The following is a 19,767-nucleotide window of genomic DNA, read 5'->3' as shown; positions in this document are numbered from 1 at the left end:
AATGCCAAGATTATTACAAAATGCAAGTCTTGTTTTGTAATACAATTTCTTTTTATTATTACTTTGTAATTCTCCATAATCTGAAATGGAAATAAAGTCTTCCTTTATCCACTTCCTTTACCCCTTCTTATGGGGCAATATCAAAGTGGCCACAAAGTCATCACCCAGCTATTTGAACAAACAGCATGGGGGTGGAGAGTTAGTTTATGTCTTGGACACCAACTCTTAGCTGGCTACTTCAAAAGCAAAATAACGCATTAAATATTTGGAATTCTAATTCACCTCAAATTTCTTTAGTTCTTCCTTAGCAACTGTATAGAGCACCCCAGAAGAGCTGGGGAAAGCTGCAGTCCTTTCTGAAATCTTCAGCCAATCTTCAAATCGAGAATAGTCATCCAGAAACTTCTGCCACAATCTCCAGGTCTCTTCGATTCTGAGACAGAAAATGAAGGAACAGACTCCCATTATTTAAGACTGTTTATGCACCAGCACCCTGTCTGATGCCTGCAACAGGATTAAGAGTGCCCAAATAAGCAACTGCTGTGCCAAACAATAACCTTGCCTTGAGCCAAACTGACCAGAGAGAGCGAAACAACTGTTTGAGCTAAAATAAAACAGCTGTTTTTTTTTTTTTTTTTAAAGCATGCCCTGCAGCGGAATTAGTCAAATTGAATATCATGAGCACATAATGTGAGCTGCCATGGATGTTTGTAAGGAAATTTTGAAATGCAACATATTGAGTGCTGATGATCCATTAAAATATACCAGGTTTGAAAATCCACTAAATTCAACTTCACACTCACCCGATGTCAACCTATGACAGCAAGATAAATATCAAGCTTTTAAAAGTCACCAGAGAGCATGATGATTCTGTGTTTTAAGTCATTACGATAATGTTGTAATAACACATCACAGGTTTCTGCCACCCTAAATTTCAAAGGGCTTAAAGATGAAGAATGTGTCTCTTCATTATGTAATTTTTAGTAAAAGAATGATACTTTTTTTTTTTTTACAACTGCAAATTCTGCAAAGTTATTCCTTCATGGCAAGGCTGTTTTATTATTCTGTATGACATTTAATTGGTAAGGTCAGACACAACTCGGCATGTTATATTTATATATTACCTTTACACCTACTTATTTTCCCAACTAAATGTAGATGGCAGTAAGTTGGGGAAGCCAAGGCTATTTTTGGACACTGTAACCAAAAGGAAACAGTGAGCCATGGATACTCTGGGTCTTTTTTTAATTTTTTTTTTTTTTCCTTTTTGGTCTTTGCTCTTCCCTAACTGAACACCCCAGCTCACTTGAGCCTCCTTTCCATGGACATAGCGCAGATGTTTCTCCACCGCCGGTCCAGGTTTCGAGTAGCCTGCTGGATGGAGTCACACTCGGCATCGGTGGCACAAGCATCACAGTCATGCAACAGGACTTCACACAGGTTAAGGACGGAGGCAACACCGGTACTGTGCTTCTCTATGTCTCTCTGAAGCTCCTGCAGGGAAATGCAGCATGCTTTATTCCCAAATACCACATAGATGGAAAGGAGAAGCTGCAACATTGTTCACTGCCTGATAAACGGTAGGCTAACCAGTGACCAGCATTTCACTTCTTGGATGGAATGAAGTTTCTGGAGTCACATTTATGAAGTCCGGCAAGCTCTAGGGTACAGTGTGAGAAGAGGGATCTAGAAATATTTTGGCTACATGAACAGTGCCAAAATGGAAACTGAACAAATGGAATGGACTACACTAAAGGAATGGATTACCCTTCTTTCATGATTGGAAAATGAATGTGATGCTCATCTCAACTCTAGAAACTCTGCTTCCATTCTAATTGATGGATCACTCAATGAAATTTATGGGCACCTATTATAGTTAGTACTCAAGAACTGCAATTTAAACCTCAAAGATCTGCAAACTGTTCTAAACAGTTAATAGCACACATTGTTAAGAGGTGTCATGGTTTAAGGGACCTAGGTTCTGTAGGATATATGATACCATTACCATCAGCAGCTTTCTCAGAGTGTGATTTTAAGTGTGGAACAAAAACTAGAAGTTAAATTTCCCCTAATTCCTACATGTAAACTTTCATGTTAACTGCATATTATGTAAATAAAATGTGTTCCTTATTTTCTCCATGAGTTTTGCTATAATTCAGATTTGGAATGTCCCCCAAAGGTCTTATGTTAAAGGTGTGGTCAGCCACCAGTGATATTATGGGGAGGTGGTGGAACCTTCAGGAGGTGGGGAAAAGGAAGTGAGGTCACTGGGGGTGTGTGCATAAAGGGGATTTGGGGAGTCTAGTCTCTTCCTTTTTCTCTTATGCCTCCTCTGCCCACCACAGGTGAACACCATAATGTGCAGGGTCATCACAGGCCCAAAGTAATAGGGCCAGGTGCCCATGGATAGACACCTCTGACACCACGTGCCCAAATAACCTTTCCTCTTTATAAGCATCTTATCGCAGGCATTTCTTCTCAGTAATGGAAAGCTGACTATCAAAATCTCTTTACTTGTGGTAAGAGTTCCACTGCAGGTCCAGGTATCTGCTTGTCCTCTTTATTATCGTCCTTAGCAAGTTTCTTTTGCAGCTCTTGGATTTGCCAAGGTTGTCTCTTCTTCTAATAATTCTTTAACTTAGATACCTAGAACTCATATTCCTGTGATGTTCTTTCTCTTATTTTTGTCCTTAACACCATGTTACAATGTCTGCAAAAAAGGCTAACATCTTGAATGTAAAACAGTAACTTTGGTTGATTTTTGAAGATCTTATAAACTAGATGTTAGAAAATAAATTATCTTAAAAGATTCCTAATTTAGTAAATATTCTTTCCAAATCTCTAGCATAGCCTCTTTACACTTATATGGAAGAGGACATCAAAGGATTGCTGATCTCAAAAATATAAAATACTACAAAAATTAAACTCAACGAGTGCTTAAAAAATATAGAGACTTATATGAGAGCAAGAATAAACTTTAGGAAAAAGTGTTAGGCATCTGAATAAAGCCTACACACTTAAAGCATAACATTTTGACAAAAATTCCCAAGGACTCAAAAGTTTTTATTGAAATCAACATATATATCACTATAAAATCATTTAACATATGAAATAATGAGTGATTTTATAGTGATATATATGAACCCTAATATAAAATAATATTTTAATCTCAGCTTTAACCTCCATTGGCAATATGGTCTCAACTTAACGCATATGAATCAATGTGGTGGCACATGCCTATAATCCCAGGAATTTGGGAGGCTGACACTGGAGGATCACAAGTTTTAGGCCAGCCTCAGCAACTTAGCAAGGTCCAAAGCTACTTAGCAAGACACTGTCTCAAAATAAAAGTTAAAAAAGGACTGTGGATGTGGCTCAATGGTATAATGTCACTGGGTTCAACTGAAAGTACAAAAAAAAAAAAAAGAAAAGAAAAGAAAAGAAAAAATAATCATCACATAAAATCTCTGAATTAATTTTTCTTTTAACAAAGAGAAATGTGACAAATTTTACCTAAAGCCATTTCAAGTCTATATCTCAAGTCTGTAATTCCATCCAAATAATTCTGTAAGAATTCAGTACATTGGAAAAAGAAACACAAAAATTCCACATGGAGGGGTTTTCTTTTCTTGCATTAAAAATTCTGTTTTTCTAGAATGAGCAATCCTCTGTCTCAAACATATATTGCTTGTTTCTAGTCTCTCTCCTATGGGAATAATAAATGCCCTACTCTAGCAGGTGATGTACTATTGTTTTCTTCCTCAAGTACCCTCACCCCTGCTCCGAACTGGCCACAGCTCACTGGCCTATAGGTCAGCTGTCCTCAGGGATTCCCTTCACCTTTATCCTGGAAATTCCCTTTTTAAATTTTTTAAAATTTTTGATTAGCATGTATTAATTATATATATAAATGGGGTTCAATGAAATGCTATCATACACAAGTGCACAATGATCAAATCTCACCGCCTTTCATATACCCTCCTCTTCTACTTCCTGACTTCTAGCAATCACTATTCTACATTCAGGTTGACTTTTTTTTTTTTTTTTAAACTCCAGATATTAAGAGAAAACATGCAGTGTTTGTCTTTCTGTTTCTGTCTCTCATTTTACTTGACATAATGTTGATATAATGTCCTTCAGTTCTATTTATTTTACTACAAATGACACAATTTCATTCTCCTTTATGGATGAATATCATTCCATTTTTCTTTCTCTCAAGCTTTATGTTTCTTATCACTTAGTGCCATTAGTGTATGCAGAATACCCTTCATTAGTTTCCTATAAATGGGTTCATAGGAGGTAAATTTTTGTTCATTAAATGGAAAGATATACAATTCTAAATTACTAATTGCTGAGAGCCATTGCCAAGTAGGAATAACGCATGGCAATTTCTTTGTCAGCATACTCCATGTTGCTCAGAGGAAGGACTCTCCATTGTGGAAATGGGCTTGCCTTTGGACCCAGGTCATTTGCAGTGACATTGCATGCATGCTTGAGTAAGGTGACCTTGCTCAAGGACCAGGGCGGATCCGGGTTTAGGGCGGATCAGGTTTTAGGGAGTATCCTGCTCCTTGGGTTTAGGGCGGTTCCAGGTTTAAGGTGTACCCTGCTGGGAATAGGGCGTATCCTATTGCCTCAGGCCCGCCTGCTCCTTGAGTTCCTGTTGAGTTCTCTCGGGATTCAGAAAGTATTTGGGATTCAGAGCCTGGTGGAGTACGTGAATTTTGCCCAGAACGTGGATTTCCCCAGAACCTGTGTGTACAGTGCCGGTGACAGTTCGAGAATAAAGAGTTGCTGTTTGAACCTACAAGGTGTGTGGTGGCTCGTGATTTTGTGCCCAGCCAGACTGCGGCAACTAATCATTCCTTCAAATCCCCCATCCTGCCACCCCAGTGCTAGGGACTGAACCTAAGGTTGAACCCACGGGTGCTTTACCACTGAGCCACATCCCCAGCTCTTTTTATTTTTTATTTTAAGGCAGGGTCTCACTATGTTGCTGAGGCGGACTTTGACCTCATGATCCTCCTGCCTCAGCCTCTTGAGTCACTGGGATTACAGGCCTGTGCTACCACGCTAAGCTCCTTTTCAGCTTTTAAAGGAAGTGTGCCAGGTTCTCCAAGATTCCAGTGTAGTTTGGGAGAAGTCAGAGTTTTTTCACCCTGGAAATATTAAAGGTCTTCTCTTTATCCATTCATCTATTGAAGGGCATCTAGGTTGCTTCCACAGTTTAGCTATTATGAATTGAGCTGCTATGAACACTGATGTGGCTGCATTACTACAGTATGCTGATTTTAAGTCCTTTGGGTATAGGCCAAGAGGTGGGATAGCTAGGCCAAAGGGTGGTTCCATTCCAAGTTTTCTAAGGAATCTCCATACTGCTTTCCAGATTGGTTGCACCAATTTGCAGTTCCACCAACAAAGTATGAGTGTGCCTTTTCCCCTACATCCTTGTTAACATCTATTGTTGTCTGTATTCTTGATAACTGCCATTCTGACAGGCGTGAGATGAAATCTTAGTTTTTATTTGCATTTCTCCAATTATTAGAAATGTTGAACATTTTTTCATATATCTGTTGATCAAATGCATATCTTCTTCTAAGAAGTGTCTGTTCAGCTCCTTAGCCCATTTATTGATTGGATTGTTTGCTTTTGTTGGTGTTAAGTTTCTTTAATTCTTTATATATCCTGGAGGTTAGAGTTCTCTTTATTGTTCAGGTTTGGCAATTTTATAATGTAGTGTCCTGGGATGGTTTTGCTTTGTTCTAAATTTTCCTGGACACTTATCAGGCCCTTACGATCTGTGAATGTCTGTTTTACATTTTTTTTTAACATTAGCACTTTGATAATTTCTTCCTCCATTAAAAAAAATTCTTTTTGGAAATTTTATGCAATAATTGAATTTTGAAATTCTTGCATTAATTTTTTTAATATTTTTCTCATATTTTTAAGTATGAATCTTTTTGTTTTACTCTGTAGGAGATTCTGTCATTTCTGAAAATTCCTTTTTTAAAAAATAACAGTGGCATCCTCTTCTTTTTTGAATGTAAATCTGTAGTTTCTATAAGAACTTTTTATAAATAAAATTTCTTCCTCTTTCTATAATGTATTCCTTTTGATTCTTCCTTTCTTTACCCTGTTACCCATTTATTTTGGCCTTTGTTTCCAATGTAGGGGGTAGAAGCTTTCTTAAACCACAGAGGTTCTTGACCATCCACACGTCCCTGAGAAAGGAGTCAGCTACAGGAAGACATGTCTAGGCCCTGCCAGCCAGCGAGCCAGGTGGGGCGTGGCCTTTCCGGGTGCCTGTTAGTACCACATCTGAAGGTGTTTTCCCTCGTCGGGGTCTGTTTCTCTGTTTCTCTATAGTGACTGCCCCAGTCTCCTGGCTGGGGTGTAAGCCTGGCTCTGACACTGTTGGAGCCCAGCTGGGAAAGAAGGGCTGGCTGCCAACTTCATCTCCCTACTTTGAATACCAGCCTGATGGTGTTCTGATCCCCATTCCCAAGTCCCTCTGGTTTGCCTTCTCCTGAGGGTTATCCTCTGGTCTTTTGCCAAAGTGAAATAGGGCTGTCTGGCTTTCTGGGCTGAGGGGGCTCTGCCAGTCTCATCACTCCTGAATCATACTTTTATGCAATGTTCCCCCTTGAAGCTCCACAGACAACCGGCTCAGCTTTACTTGATCACCATTCTGTGCCTGACTTGGACTCGGTGGCATAAATCAATCTTCTCCACCCTCCACTCTGCCAGCGCCATCAGTATTCATCTATTCATTTTCTGTCTTTCAAAATTCTATTGGCTGCCTGTCATCTCTATCATGTTCTCTCCTGTTCTATTTACCATTGTGGGTTTTGACCTTTTTTTCCCTTTGACCATCATTTTATTGGAGACTTAATAGTAGGTTGAGCTATAAATGCATATGAACAATTTGTCATATTCAACTAGATACTGTTTTGATTTTCATACATTGGCTAAATGACAATACTGGTCATTAGCATTTTAATCCTCATTACTCAAACACATCATTATCATATTATCCAAAAGAATTTAGGGAATTTAAAGCAAACTATAAGCCACACATTGCAATCATCAAAATTTCAAACATTAGTGTCCTTCAGACGATTTTAATCTTAGTCTTGCCTTTCCTTGGCTACTCTCATTCCCAAGATTTTTTTTTCTTTCTTTTTTTTTGGGGGGGGGGTTGCTTTGGTTTTTGAGTCAGGGTCTTGTTAAGTTCTGAGACTATCCTGAAATTTGCAATCCTCCTGCCTCAGCCTTCTGGGTTGCTGGGAATCACAGGTACGCACTGCCACACCTGGATATTTTTAATCTTATAAAAATTGAAAAATATCCTGCTAACAAAAAGTTTTTAGATGCAATGTTAATTTTATATTTTAAAAAACTCAACATATATGACTATACTTTAGCACCTATTTCTCATTGGCTTAGGTTGCATGTAAAAAATACAGTAAGTATATTACCTACCTCATAGGATTTTAAAATTATGTACTGTTTACATTTTATGATGTTTTAAAATTTAGCAACGTGTCTATAATGGCCTAAATGTAACAAAGGAAACAGAGTCTGGGTAAAATTTTCAAAAGCAATCTGAAGACTTCTGATGAGGAATTCATGGTGCTCATTACTAGCAAGTAGAGTCTAAAACACCAGCATGAATAAGCAAGAGGAGTGAGAAGTAAAAAAATTTTCTCCTTTGTGCATTTGAAGGGTCATCTAGTCTGCTTTGTTGGATCATACATTGTTTGCGAATGAGATGTGCTCTTCACTGTTTACACAAAGGTGAAATTACCTTTAATGTGATCTATCACCAGTGTGTGGTCTAAAGGCTGTGCAATCAATCCTTGCAGAACAAAACTTTTAAAATTCTAAGCATGCATTGTAATCTCTCTCCAGATGCTGCACACTGAAAGACAAGACTCTTTGCTAAGTCTATGGTAGTGGGCTAATGACCCATAAATAAATGAATATCACTGCAACTCAACCTTACCCGCTACCATCTTAGAATCCTTGAAGGGATGAGCACCCTTGGAGGACCAGCAGTACAATGGCCCAAGCATCTTTATAAGAGTCAGCTCTGCAGTGACTGGAACTGTCTGCCCCCTACACTTTCCTATGCAAAGCCTTCCTTCCTCCCCAGTCCTGCCTACGTTCCTCCTGGCCTCCCACCCTGAGTCACCATCTCAATCGCAGTTGCCCAGCCAGGAGGACAGGTGTTCCATGGCTTATTTGATTTCATCTCAAGTGCATTCAGTTTTACCTGCTGCTCATTAAGTTTTCTCTGTATTTCTTCAGAGTTACAGGAATCATAGACGATGGGCTTGGCCAGCTCTGACTCGATGTGAGCGAGCCAAGTCCTCAGGCTGCTCATGTTCTTATCAAGCTGCTGCACGGCCACCAGAGTCTCCTTCAGCTTCTTCACCCTGTGGGCAGAGAAGGTGAAACATGGAGCATTGTTGAGAGGCCCTGAACACACTGCTCCCACATGCAGCCCTCATGGGTTGCATTTTCAGCATCTTTTGGGTGGAAATTCAGTTAAAAGAGGAAAGCACACTAGAGATAATTTCAGAGAGATGTCATATACACTCAAGCAATTCAAGTTTTGCTGGGGATAGAATGCATTAAAGGTAACTGAGGACCTGGTGGATTATAAGCAACAGAGCGCAGGTCCAAGGTATGAAGTTTGTAACTATCCAATCTTCCACTTCAGCACCCAGATTAGTGCTTCAATGCTTCAAGGAAAGCCTTTCCCAATTATTTCCAGAGACGCAGGAAAAAGTGCTTTTTCTATGCTTGTCATTTATCTAACAATCGGGAGAACATCTCATGCATGAGATGCTGGGAAGATCAAGATAAATAAGACTATTCTTTCTCTTCTGAAGTGTGCAATCTGAAAGGAAACCTGGACCAACAACGAAATATGACACAATGTGTGAGAACTAAAGAAATGAACCAAGTCTCTGGTTAATCAATCAGCAATGATCAATTCTGTCTTGCCATGTTCAGGTAATCCTTCATTTATTTATTCATGCATGAATAAATAATGAATATTTCCCTCCCTTAATTGCTTCTACAAACACATGTGGTGTTAGGACAATGCGAAGCCAGGTGGTGGCTGAAGTTTCATTCTTCCCATTGAGGAGTTGGATTTGACAAGTAAGGAGATAATGTTGAAGCTGTATCTGCTTGAGAAAGCCAAGCAGAACACTCCTGGCCTAGGAAACAGAAGAGAAATAGCGTAGTGCTGGGGAGGCTGAAGTTAGAGGATGGGGAAAAGAAGCACAGGAGAGTTGCAACAAGGTTCAGAGAAGGGGTTCTTAGGAAATGACTGGATCATGACGCCTCTGACCTCACCAGTGGGTTACTGATTAATGGATTAATCCACCAGTCACTGGATGGACTACTGGGAGGAGGGACCTAGTGGGAGGAATTAGGTCAGTAGGGTATGCCATGGATGGGTTTATTTTCTCTCTGGTCCTTACTCTCTCTCTGCTTCCACCTACTCTGATCTGAGCAGCTCTTCTTAGTTACGTTCTTATTGCCCTGAAGTTCTGCTTCACCCTAGGCCCAAAGCAATGGACACTGCTGGCCACAGAACTAGTTGCCCATAGACTAAATTCTCTAAAACCAAGAGCCCAAATAAACCTTTCCTCCTCTAAGTTGTTTTTGTCAGGTATTTTAATAAAAGCAATGAAAAATTGACTAGCATACTTTTAAAGTGATTCATATGCATGCTAAAATTTAGAAACTACTGGTCTACCACACAGCACAGCAATGCAGGATGATGAGGCCTAAGGTGAGGATCTAGCATCTGGCAATGAGTTCATCAAAGAATTGTTCATCAAAGACTGTGGAAATAGAAATTAGAATGCATTTAAATTAAGTAAGAAACTTACAGTAAGAAAATGTAGTTAAGTTTAAGAAAGTAGGCAATGAAACTGCATAACTACAGTATGGAACTTCTGGAATGATCTGTCTTCAAGGCATAATTGACTTTTCATGGTTGGAGAGTAGATTGGTCCAAAAAGGAGGATCATAGTGATAATAAGCATAAGATCAAAGACTTCTGGTCTGGCCTATTTAAGATTTCCTTCTACCTTTGGACCATGAGTCCTATTTTCAGTTCAAGAAATATGGTTACCCCATTGGCACTGCTCATTATATAGGTGAATAGTAGATAAGCAAAATATTTCAATGTCCTAGGGTATCAACTTGGCCCAAATGGAGAGACATCTTTTTGAAAAAAAAAGTCAAGAACTATGATTGTTAAGACTGTAGGGATATGGTATGTTTAAAGTCAGGGATTTGCAAGAAAATGTTCTCAGAGACTGACAACTTCCACTCACTGTCACCGGGTATTTCCTGCTTCTCAAGCTGGAGTACACAATCACCTGAGTGTGCTTTCAGTCCCTACATGCCAACTACCAGTGCTCTCGCTCCACCCAGGTGATTCTGATATACTTCTCTGCCAAGAGTCAGTACCCTTAAGAAAAAGTCTCCTATCAAAATATTTTGATATTGTGATTTATTTTTAGTTCCTAAAAATTGATATCTTCACCGCTATTACAGTTTCAATAAATCAATATTTCTCTCTCAAATGAAAATGTAACCACATGATAATGTAATCACATTTCCTCCTTGAGATTTTCCTCAAAGCACTGTCATTCAAATGCTTTTATTTTATTTATTTTTTTTTAAAGAGAGAGTGAGAGAGGATAGAGAGAGAGAGAGAGAATTTTTTTTTTTAATATTTATTTTTTAGTTCTCGGCAGACACAACATCTTTGTTGGTATGTGGTGCTGAGGATCGAACCCGGGCCTCACGCATGCCAGGCGAGCGCGCTACCGCTTGAGCCACATCCCCAGCCCCATTCAAATGCTTTTAAAAGGTTTTCATTATGGTCAGCTATCAATAATAGTAATAACATCTATATTTGGTTAATTAGAATTAATAGTAATGCCTATATATGAATAACATTTTTCATTTGTAAAAGCATTCTTCTATATAATATCATATGTTACTTGGGGAAAATGTACATTTAAAAAAATGATGTTCATATTCCACAATATAATTTATTGCTAGGGTATTAAAATGCATTGCCATGTTTAACATGACTCATAATTTCACTCAAAATAAGAATCCCCAAATTAATTTCACTCAAGATAAGAATTCTAATTAGCTTTATAAGCATGAATTACACACAACTCCCCTTGGGCACTTCATGGCATTGGCCTTGAACAATATTCCCAAGACAATCCATGCTCATCTCTCTCATACATAAGGCTAAATTCACTTGGGTAGCAGCCAATGAGTGACAGTTTTAGAAAGCAACTGGGTGCAAATGTAAGGCAGTACATTCTGATAATGATTGTGGTGTGAATAAGGGACTTTAAGCTGGTACTGGCCATAGTGCTCCAGACTGAAAGTATGGTCTGCCATCTACGGTTCTGATGGGACAGGATTGGCATATAAAATGGAGATGTCTGTCCTGATGTTACCCCTGTAGGAATATCCTCCCCATAATCTCTCCTGTTTGACGAGCTTCCTGTCTTCAGACAAGGTAAAGTCTTGATGCTGACTATGCATTAAGAAAGGGGTTTAATTGCAACCTCATAATCCCATTAGGGTTTATTAGTGGCGGGAGTGCTAGTTTTCTCTCTACCCTTATTTTAACTCCCTGGGATTATTTATGCACCAGTTGATTTCCTCCATGGCAACCTCTTTGGAAAGGCAAAACTGAATTCCCACATTTGGATTTTCTTTCTCTCTGCCATAGCTAAGCTCAGTGTCTGGCCGAAAGTTGAACATGATTTAAATACCTGTTAACTATCAATAATTACTATTCTAACTACAATATTTTTATTTAATTGACATTTTAAAAAAATATTTAATATTAAGTATATACTTGTTTCTGCTAAGTACAACATTTGCAAATGGTCTATTTTTCAAAACCTAAAGTTCATTCATTTTCTTGGTTCCAAACTCATAAATATGATCAAAAGATCCAAAGCACAAAGGGATATGAGTAAACACTATTCCATTGAGCTGTCTATACTGGCAAAATAAATCACAGAATTCTTAATCCTGTATAATGTTGAATGAATTCCAAGGCAGAGTGGTTAGTCAGCAATATGTCAAGGGCATCGTGACATGGAAATGCTTGTTCATATAGTCCATTAGGGACAAGTTCCTCTTTCAAACTAAGGTGTAAATTTAGTGAAATCAATGGAGGTGAACACTTATGTGGTCCTCCTCTATCATTTTTTAAGAAGCATATTTTACTATAAATAGCAAATCACACTGTGTGTGTTGAAGGGGGTGGATGTGAGGAGGACATGGGTGATAAGGCCCCTATATATTTTCCATGGCTTATTAAACTTGATATTTGCAGGGCAGGGTTCATTATTTAATAGGAGAAATGTCTCATGTTTTTTCCATTATTTCTTTAAAGGAAATCCTTGGCTACAGTGTCACAATATTTTTATTTTTCCTTCATTGTAAGAAGTTTGAGCAACATTCCTTTTGGTAGCATCCAGGATTATAATTCAAAATACATGCTTGTGCGTGTCCCATGTCTGGGTGGGTTTAGCAAGAAAGATCTACAGTTCTTACAGCTTATCATTCTCCTTTCACAGTCCAGTGTGCATCTCAGGAACTTGACCTTTATTCTGCTATTAAATCCAATTGTCCAGCATATGAATGCTGTTACATGAACACTCCCACATATATGCATTTATACACACATATCTATTTATCTAATATATATATACACTTATGTAGCACCACTTTCCTTAAACTAATTTAGTATGCCTGTAACCCCCCAAAAACAAAGTCCAAATTCTAAATACAATAAAATGAAAAATGCCATTGGTAAATCCTATGAATCTATAGGAATTTATTTAGGGGATTAATGAGACAAAAGAAAAACGATTTTTAAACAACAAAATAAAAATACCTGTCATATTGTTATTCTAATTGAAAAAAATCATGAACTAAGTCTTTAAACAATGCATTCATTACTATTTCAGACATTAATTTCAACATTTTATAAGGCTTTGACTGACAAACACAAAAGCAACTTTCTTCATTAAACAGATAAATATCTGATTCTTATTTATTAAAAGGAAAGCTGTGCTACAAAGCTGGGAACTGGTGAAAGCTGAATTTCAGTCTCATCAGACACCCATCTTTTCAATAGCAGATGAGGGACTAACTGGATCTTTTTCTAAATCTCTTTCCTGAGTCTCGTCCTCTCTACTGTAGCCACACTTCTTGTGTGACACACACAGTCCAGAGACGACTGGAATGCCAAGTCATAATGAAGTCCATTAACCTTTTCGTCCAGCTGCACACGTCTATCAGAAGAACATTAAAACAAGCCAACACATAGCTCTGTGGAGTCCACAGCCTATAGTCTCCGGACACCAACCACCTTCAGGTGAGGCTGGCAAAAGCCATACTGAATTAAAGCTCCCAGCATCTACCCTATAAACCCACGTCACACGAGAGCTATGCACAATGGAAGAAACTCAAGGAGATGCCTGCCTGGTGACATCGCAGTTACAGTCTGGGAGATCCGCGTCTGCGCAGCCGTCCTCTGCCATCCTCAGGGCACGCAAGTCCTCGGCCACCACCATGAAGTTTCCACTTGCCAAAGTGAGGCTCTGCAGAGCCAAGAGCTAGATCCTGCGTGGGGCTGAACGTTTCCCCCTCTCTGGGCCCAGAAGTATGAAAATGCACACGCTGGACAAATGGTGGTACTGTCTGCCTGATAACATGACACTGGGCAGTGACAAGTGGTCATGTTTCTAAATAAAACCCACATTCATTAACATGTGCCAGGCCTGATCTCCTGGAATGTAGGCCACGAGTGTAAGAAGGGGAAACAGCTCAGCGTAATCCGCAAGGAGGAGGCGGCTAAGGTCTGAAGAAAGGAGAGAGCGAAATTAAAGCGGCTCCAGATGTTCTGCCCCTTCTGTGAGGGCAGATGACTGGGCTTGCGGGCTGTCAGGTTGGAGGGCCACGCGGAGAAGACAGACGCCCACATGCAAAAGGACAGACCCAGCCTCCGCAGCTACAGCCAGCTGTGCCAGCCACCCGGGGCAACTTCTGTTTCTCTTCTGTCCAATCTGCAGCTCACAGTGGTGTAAGTAGGAGTTTGAGGGGTGGACAGGGAAGGTGGGAGGGAAGAGATTCTGTGGGAAAGAGCTTGTTCTTTACCTCGACTACTGGTGAGAAAATATAATGAGGAAATATTAGTCCCCCGGTAAGGCTAAAAAAAATTAATTTGTTCATTTCAAAAGATTATTTAAAAGATATCTATTCATTTGCATGGTGAGATTTCTGTTAACGTTTTACTTTTTGTGAATTTTAAGTTTCCAAATGTCCTGTAATGAGTATATAAGAAATATAAAAAACATTTTTTTAAAAAATCACACAGTGGGTCATATTTTGGTCTCATGAATCAGCGTGGAAAAAAGTTGGAAGAGTCCCCGACTGGGACTGAATCACAGAACTGAGTATTTCCGCTGGCCGTTCACAGTTGGAGACAGGTGTGGGATATGTTCACATGGTCTCTGCACCAGTAACCCAGGAAACAGAAAGCAGGGGGGATGGTCGGGTGTCTTTTGGGAAAGCCAAAAGGGAGACTGTGGCATTAAACTCTGGGGCAAATTAATGATCAGCTCATCATCTGGTCCATTTTTGAAGGAAACAACTAGAAATAGATAATATATCCACAAACCTTTCCCATAGGAAATATACCTGAGTAGGATGAGACTGTATAAGTGAAAGTACACACGGGCATCTTAGTGACTATGGTACAAAGCTTGTGTACCCCTTATGTATAGATCATCCAGTCAAGTTTATCAATAGTCATTCACAAAGTGAACTAAATACATCTATAAAATTCTCACCTGAATAGCTACACAAAAATAACCCAAGCAGGAGTGACTGGGGAGAAAGCATGGCACTCCTGTGTGATGCTGGCTCATCCCTGGGTTGGGCATATGCTAAGTAGTGGTTGGCAACCACAGTATAGTAAGTCTAAGGTAAAATACCTTTGCCACAGTACCTCCCCATCCTCCATACCAAATGGCCATCAAAAATTTATAAGAGAAGTTTAACTAGTTTAACTGGGTTACATGAACATGCAAGATCAATCTGTGAGTCAGAATCTGACAGAAAACCTAGGTGGGGGAAGAGTTTACCAAGTAGATCTCCCTAAGAAGGGTATTTATAGCAAAACAGTCTCTGATTTCTCCTTCTAAATTAAGAGATTGTTATCTTTGTAGTGACTGAGATGTGAGGCTACAAGTAGCACTGGGATCCTGAACCTCTGTGTGTCTATACCGGGGGATAACTTCAGCTAAGATGCGCCATTCAGTCTAGGCACAGTGAGCTCTGAGCACATGGTTTTACTCCATTCTTTGTGAATTCTTTTGCCCACCATGACCTCTTGAGGAGAGAGGGCTCTGTAGTTGCACCCTCAGAGTTTAATGGTCCTCACATTGCACATGCTTTACAAAGGCTTGAAAAATGAGATTGTGGGAATGATTACCAGAACTTAACCTGCACTGAACTGCTTTGTCTCTCTAATAAGGAAAAAGAAGTCACAAACTAGCCAGGCAGCAGAGAATTGGGCCCCATAGCACCATAGGATGTTGGAGTCAGGTAGCACAGGCTCTGCCATGCAATGTGAGTATGACCAGGGCAAGTCTGAGCCTCAGTCTCTACCTCTGTAAAATGGGCACAATGATAAGGACCACCTTAAAGGGTATTGTGAATGACAGGTGAGAAGATGCATAGGAAGCCTATAGCACATTCCTCATACAAACCCAGATTGATAAGTGTTAGCTAGCTACTAAGTGTGCAATTGTTAACATTGAAAAAATTGATAAGCACTTATTGCACTTTTATTTCATTACCCCTAAAACAAATAATAATCTCAACTTCTTGAGTTAGACCCTCTTTGATGTCTTCCTTATAGAAAAAAAAAGTACACTAATGTTTTCACAATCAGCATACAGAATTGTGGTGCTTTATGTGTATTCAGCAAGGCTAAGGAAAGAAATCCAGATTTTGAAAAGTTTGGAGTAGCTCCAAACCCTCCTAACTGCTCAAATATACAAGAATAGATTCATTGAGAAATTTATTGAGCCCAAATTATGTTTATTCATATTCCTCCTCCTTCCCCTTCTTTCTTTTTGTGTACTGCTATGGACTGAATCCAGGGCCTCACACATGCTAGGCAAGGGCTCTTCCACTGAGCTGCATCCTCAGCCCCAGGCAGTATTATTGGTGCTTGTGATATACATCGAGTAGAATGGATAAAGCTTCTTGGCCTCATGGATTCCCACATGAAGCCAAGTTCACCTAAAACAAAGCCTCTACCTAATCATTCCCTCTTTAATATCAAACAGCACAGTACATTATTCAATCAGATCAGAATTAATACTACTGGTAAAAACCCTCACATGTTTTTCTTTTTGATTATTATCCCCTTTATTCATGCTGACCTTCCCCAGTAGAAACTGAACATAATCTGCCTCTTAGACACGAGAAAGGTGCTCAGAGTTATCATTAAAACTAAGCACAAAATTACAAATAATGAAGCAGCTTAGTTTTGCAACTAAGCAAAAAAATAGCAACAATCAGCTTTATTCCCACATCCTGCTAATCAAAAACATAATAGGAATGTTATAACCTTTTAAAAATATATATTTAAAACAAAAATACCCTCTGCAAATACTGGCCAGCGATTTCTTTTTCTTCCCCGTAGGCTGTAGGCTACCTATGATGCTCCTGAAATAAATATCTTTTCTTGGGAATGGTTGCTGTTTGGATGCGACTCTCTCCCTTCCTTCTCAGCTACATGAAACAACACTAGATTTGTGAAATAAGGAGAATTTTAAAGTTAATGAAAGTGGCATTTATGAGAATAGAACGAACGTCAAAATGGCAGAATAACATCAGAAGAGAGAGAAAGAGAGTGATTTGTTGGTTTATCTTTTAGCTGAAATAAAAGGCTTTAAAATTCTGCAGACACATGTGCTATTGAATCAGGTCCTTTTTACCTGGCTGCAATGAGATCCAGGAGATGCTGCCACCGGTCGTTGACCTTTCCAAGCTTGTATTCAATCTCTGAAGCTTTGCTTTCATGGCTGGCTTTGGCAAGTCGTTCTCCCATTTGCTGGAGCTGTATTTTGTTCTCTTGGGCAACAGCAATTTCCTCTTGATAATCCTGCATAATAAATAGCAATCACAGAGGTCAGAAAGCATATGCTTAATGCATTCATCCAGCTCTTCTAGAAACATGATAATTACGGTTTTCTACTGCTGAGAAATAGTTTGGGCATGAGGAACACCATGTGAACATCCGTGCCCAAGAATTAGTAGTACCTATTATTTTCAGCATGTATGGATTAAATTTGTATACAGGTGTTGTTGAACAGAATGGAAGGTGCTGTCTGTTTACTTAAAATGGGCACTAAAAACAAAATATATACATAACTACAAAATGACAAAATTTGGAAGATTTAACACTGAAATTATACCTTATTGCTCTAATCCCTAACCTGATGTTATATTTAGAATTAATTCTTATACAAAGAGATGACAAGACATTTATAAGGTAAATACACACACACATACACACACACACACACAGGGAATTGTGTATGTGCATTTGTATGTCAGGCATGTTATTTGTGCAAAATATTTTAAGAATTCCTTCATTTTACAAAGGTAATCTCTACATAAAGCCACTATTTTGTAACACATAAATCAATGACAACATCTTATGAATAATAGTCATTAATTTTAACAGGTCAATAGGTCTACAACCTTCTTGATTTACCCAGTTTCTGACCCGGCCTCTATTAAAGATTGTTTTTGTTCAATAGGTAGAGCAGATTTTATGTGGTCTATTTGCAAGAGATAGGCACTAAAAGGTATAACTTAAATTACAATGAAACCCTTCCCCCACACCCAGTAACCCTGTTATTCCCTCGTCACAGTGAGTAATAGAATCCAATCATTAGGTTCATTTTTTTTTTTTCATTTTTGGTTGAAGTAAATAGTACCTCAGCAAAACAATAAATGAAGACAGGTTCCTCATGAGCAAAGATATTTCAACCTTCTCTGCTCTAAAGCAGGTGTCATAACAGGCCATTTACCTGCCAGGTCATTTACCTAAGCAAAAGGCCTCAAAGGAATGGGAGGGTCAAGGAAATTTTATTCCCTCCCAGGGCTCAGGGCCCTCCTCATGCCCAGTGCCCCGCCTACTGGCCTTTTTGTGTTATTTCACACAATGGGATTCAAAGACCAAAACATTATATACATTTATTAGTTGTTTTAATATTTCATCACCAATTTGAGATAATTTTATTGAGAAATGTTTACTTCAAAGAAATTACTACAATCCTCTTGGATTATCATTTAATTTGAACTATTTTGTTAATGTCAAGGCCAGGGGACATCAATATTTTTGGCTCCATTTAGTTACCACTTTTTTTCTATATTGTCAAAATTGACAAGTCTTTTCTTAATAATTCTCTTCCTTTACAAAGAGACACCATGGAGTGGCAAGCTCTTAAAGACTTTTTGTCTAAATCCCATGACTTATTCTATATATAAACTAGGATAGTATTAACTATCCTAGTTAAAATAAAAATAAAAATTTAATTTTAAAGAGTATTTCTAATATTATTCCAAATAATGTAACAAAATTACCTATGTGAATTGCTAAAGTTTTTCTAAATTTTAATTATGGCTTTATTTTGTTCAAGAGATTTTTTTTTCTCCCACACTCCAAAAATATGCATTCTGAATTTTTTTTTAAGTGAGAGAGAGAGGAGGAAGAGAGAGAGAGAGAGAGAGAGAGAGAGAGAGAGAGAGAGAGAATTTTAACATTTATTTATTTTTCTTAGTTCTTGGAGGACACAACATCTTGTTTGTATGTGGTGCTGAGGATCGAACCCGGGCCGCACGCACGCTAGGTGAGCGTGCTACAGCTTGAGCCACATCCCCAGCCCTACATTCTGAATTTTATGTTAAAAAGCAATGGGCATATATAGGTACATTCAAACAAAACTTATTCTTTAGCAAATTTCACTATAGTAGCTAGTGCATTTCATCACGTCTAGTATAGCATTCCCAGATACACAGAAACTAGCAAGGTGCCACCATTAGATGTTAAAATGAAATCTGTTTCGTCTCAACCCAGGTATTAAAGCTTTGCAATGTCAAATAAACAAATGCTTACTCAGAATTTGCAGTGTTATACTGAAACTACTCTAAAGTTGTTAATATTGCATGTTGCCTCTGAGGGTATTTTTTCTATGTGCATGAATGAATGGAGATAAATTTTTCTAATAATCATTTATATTTCTTTTCCAAATGAATGAAGTCATAATTCATTCATTCCAAAAATATGAATTAAGTGCTTATAAGAAGTCAGATGCTGCTCTGGGTGCAGGGGAGATAATAATAGACAAGACAAAGTCCATGTTCCAGTGAGACTGACAGTCCAGGGGGGCCTATATCCTAGATAGACCATGAACAGGTAAAAATGAAAAATACATCATACTTTAGATGATGATATGTGCTAAAGAGAAACATAAACTAAAATAACTCTGAAATGATTATTTGTACAAAAACAATGTAGAAGCAATACTGAAATCATCAAAAACATTTTCAAATGTTGGCCAATTTGATCATCCCTACTTTTCAACAGACAAGATAAATATTCTG

General features: G+C 38.6%; 1 protein-coding gene across 17 annotated transcripts in view; it reads right to left on the bottom strand.

Annotated features, from left to right (window-relative positions):
• Syne1 (spectrin repeat containing nuclear envelope protein 1) overlaps nucleotides 1-19,767 on the bottom strand; it is a 428,203-nt gene that overhangs the window by 29,441 nt on the left and 378,995 nt on the right. For 15 of the 17 annotated variants that reach the window (XM_078018867.1, XM_078018877.1, XM_078018878.1 and 12 more), the window contains 4 exons: nucleotides 17,091-17,257; nucleotides 8,276-8,438; nucleotides 1,307-1,494; nucleotides 283-433 (listed from right to left, as the gene is read on the bottom strand). In XM_078018867.1, coding sequence (XP_077874993.1) covers nucleotides 283-433; nucleotides 1,307-1,494; nucleotides 8,276-8,438; nucleotides 17,091-17,257 — 669 coding nt within the window. Of the gene's footprint in view, nucleotides 1-282; nucleotides 434-1,306; nucleotides 1,495-8,275; nucleotides 8,439-13,560; nucleotides 13,751-17,090; nucleotides 17,258-19,767 lie in introns of those variants that run through there. The other 2 variants (XM_078018882.1, XM_078018883.1) reach the window with 2 other exon arrangements.

The sequence above is a fragment of the Ictidomys tridecemlineatus genome, chromosome 8 (genome assembly GCF_052094955.1).
Source record: "Ictidomys tridecemlineatus isolate mIctTri1 chromosome 8, mIctTri1.hap1, whole genome shotgun sequence".
Classification (NCBI taxonomy): domain Eukaryota; kingdom Metazoa; phylum Chordata; class Mammalia; order Rodentia; family Sciuridae; genus Ictidomys; species Ictidomys tridecemlineatus.
This window is presented reverse-complemented; position numbering and strand designations above follow the sequence as displayed.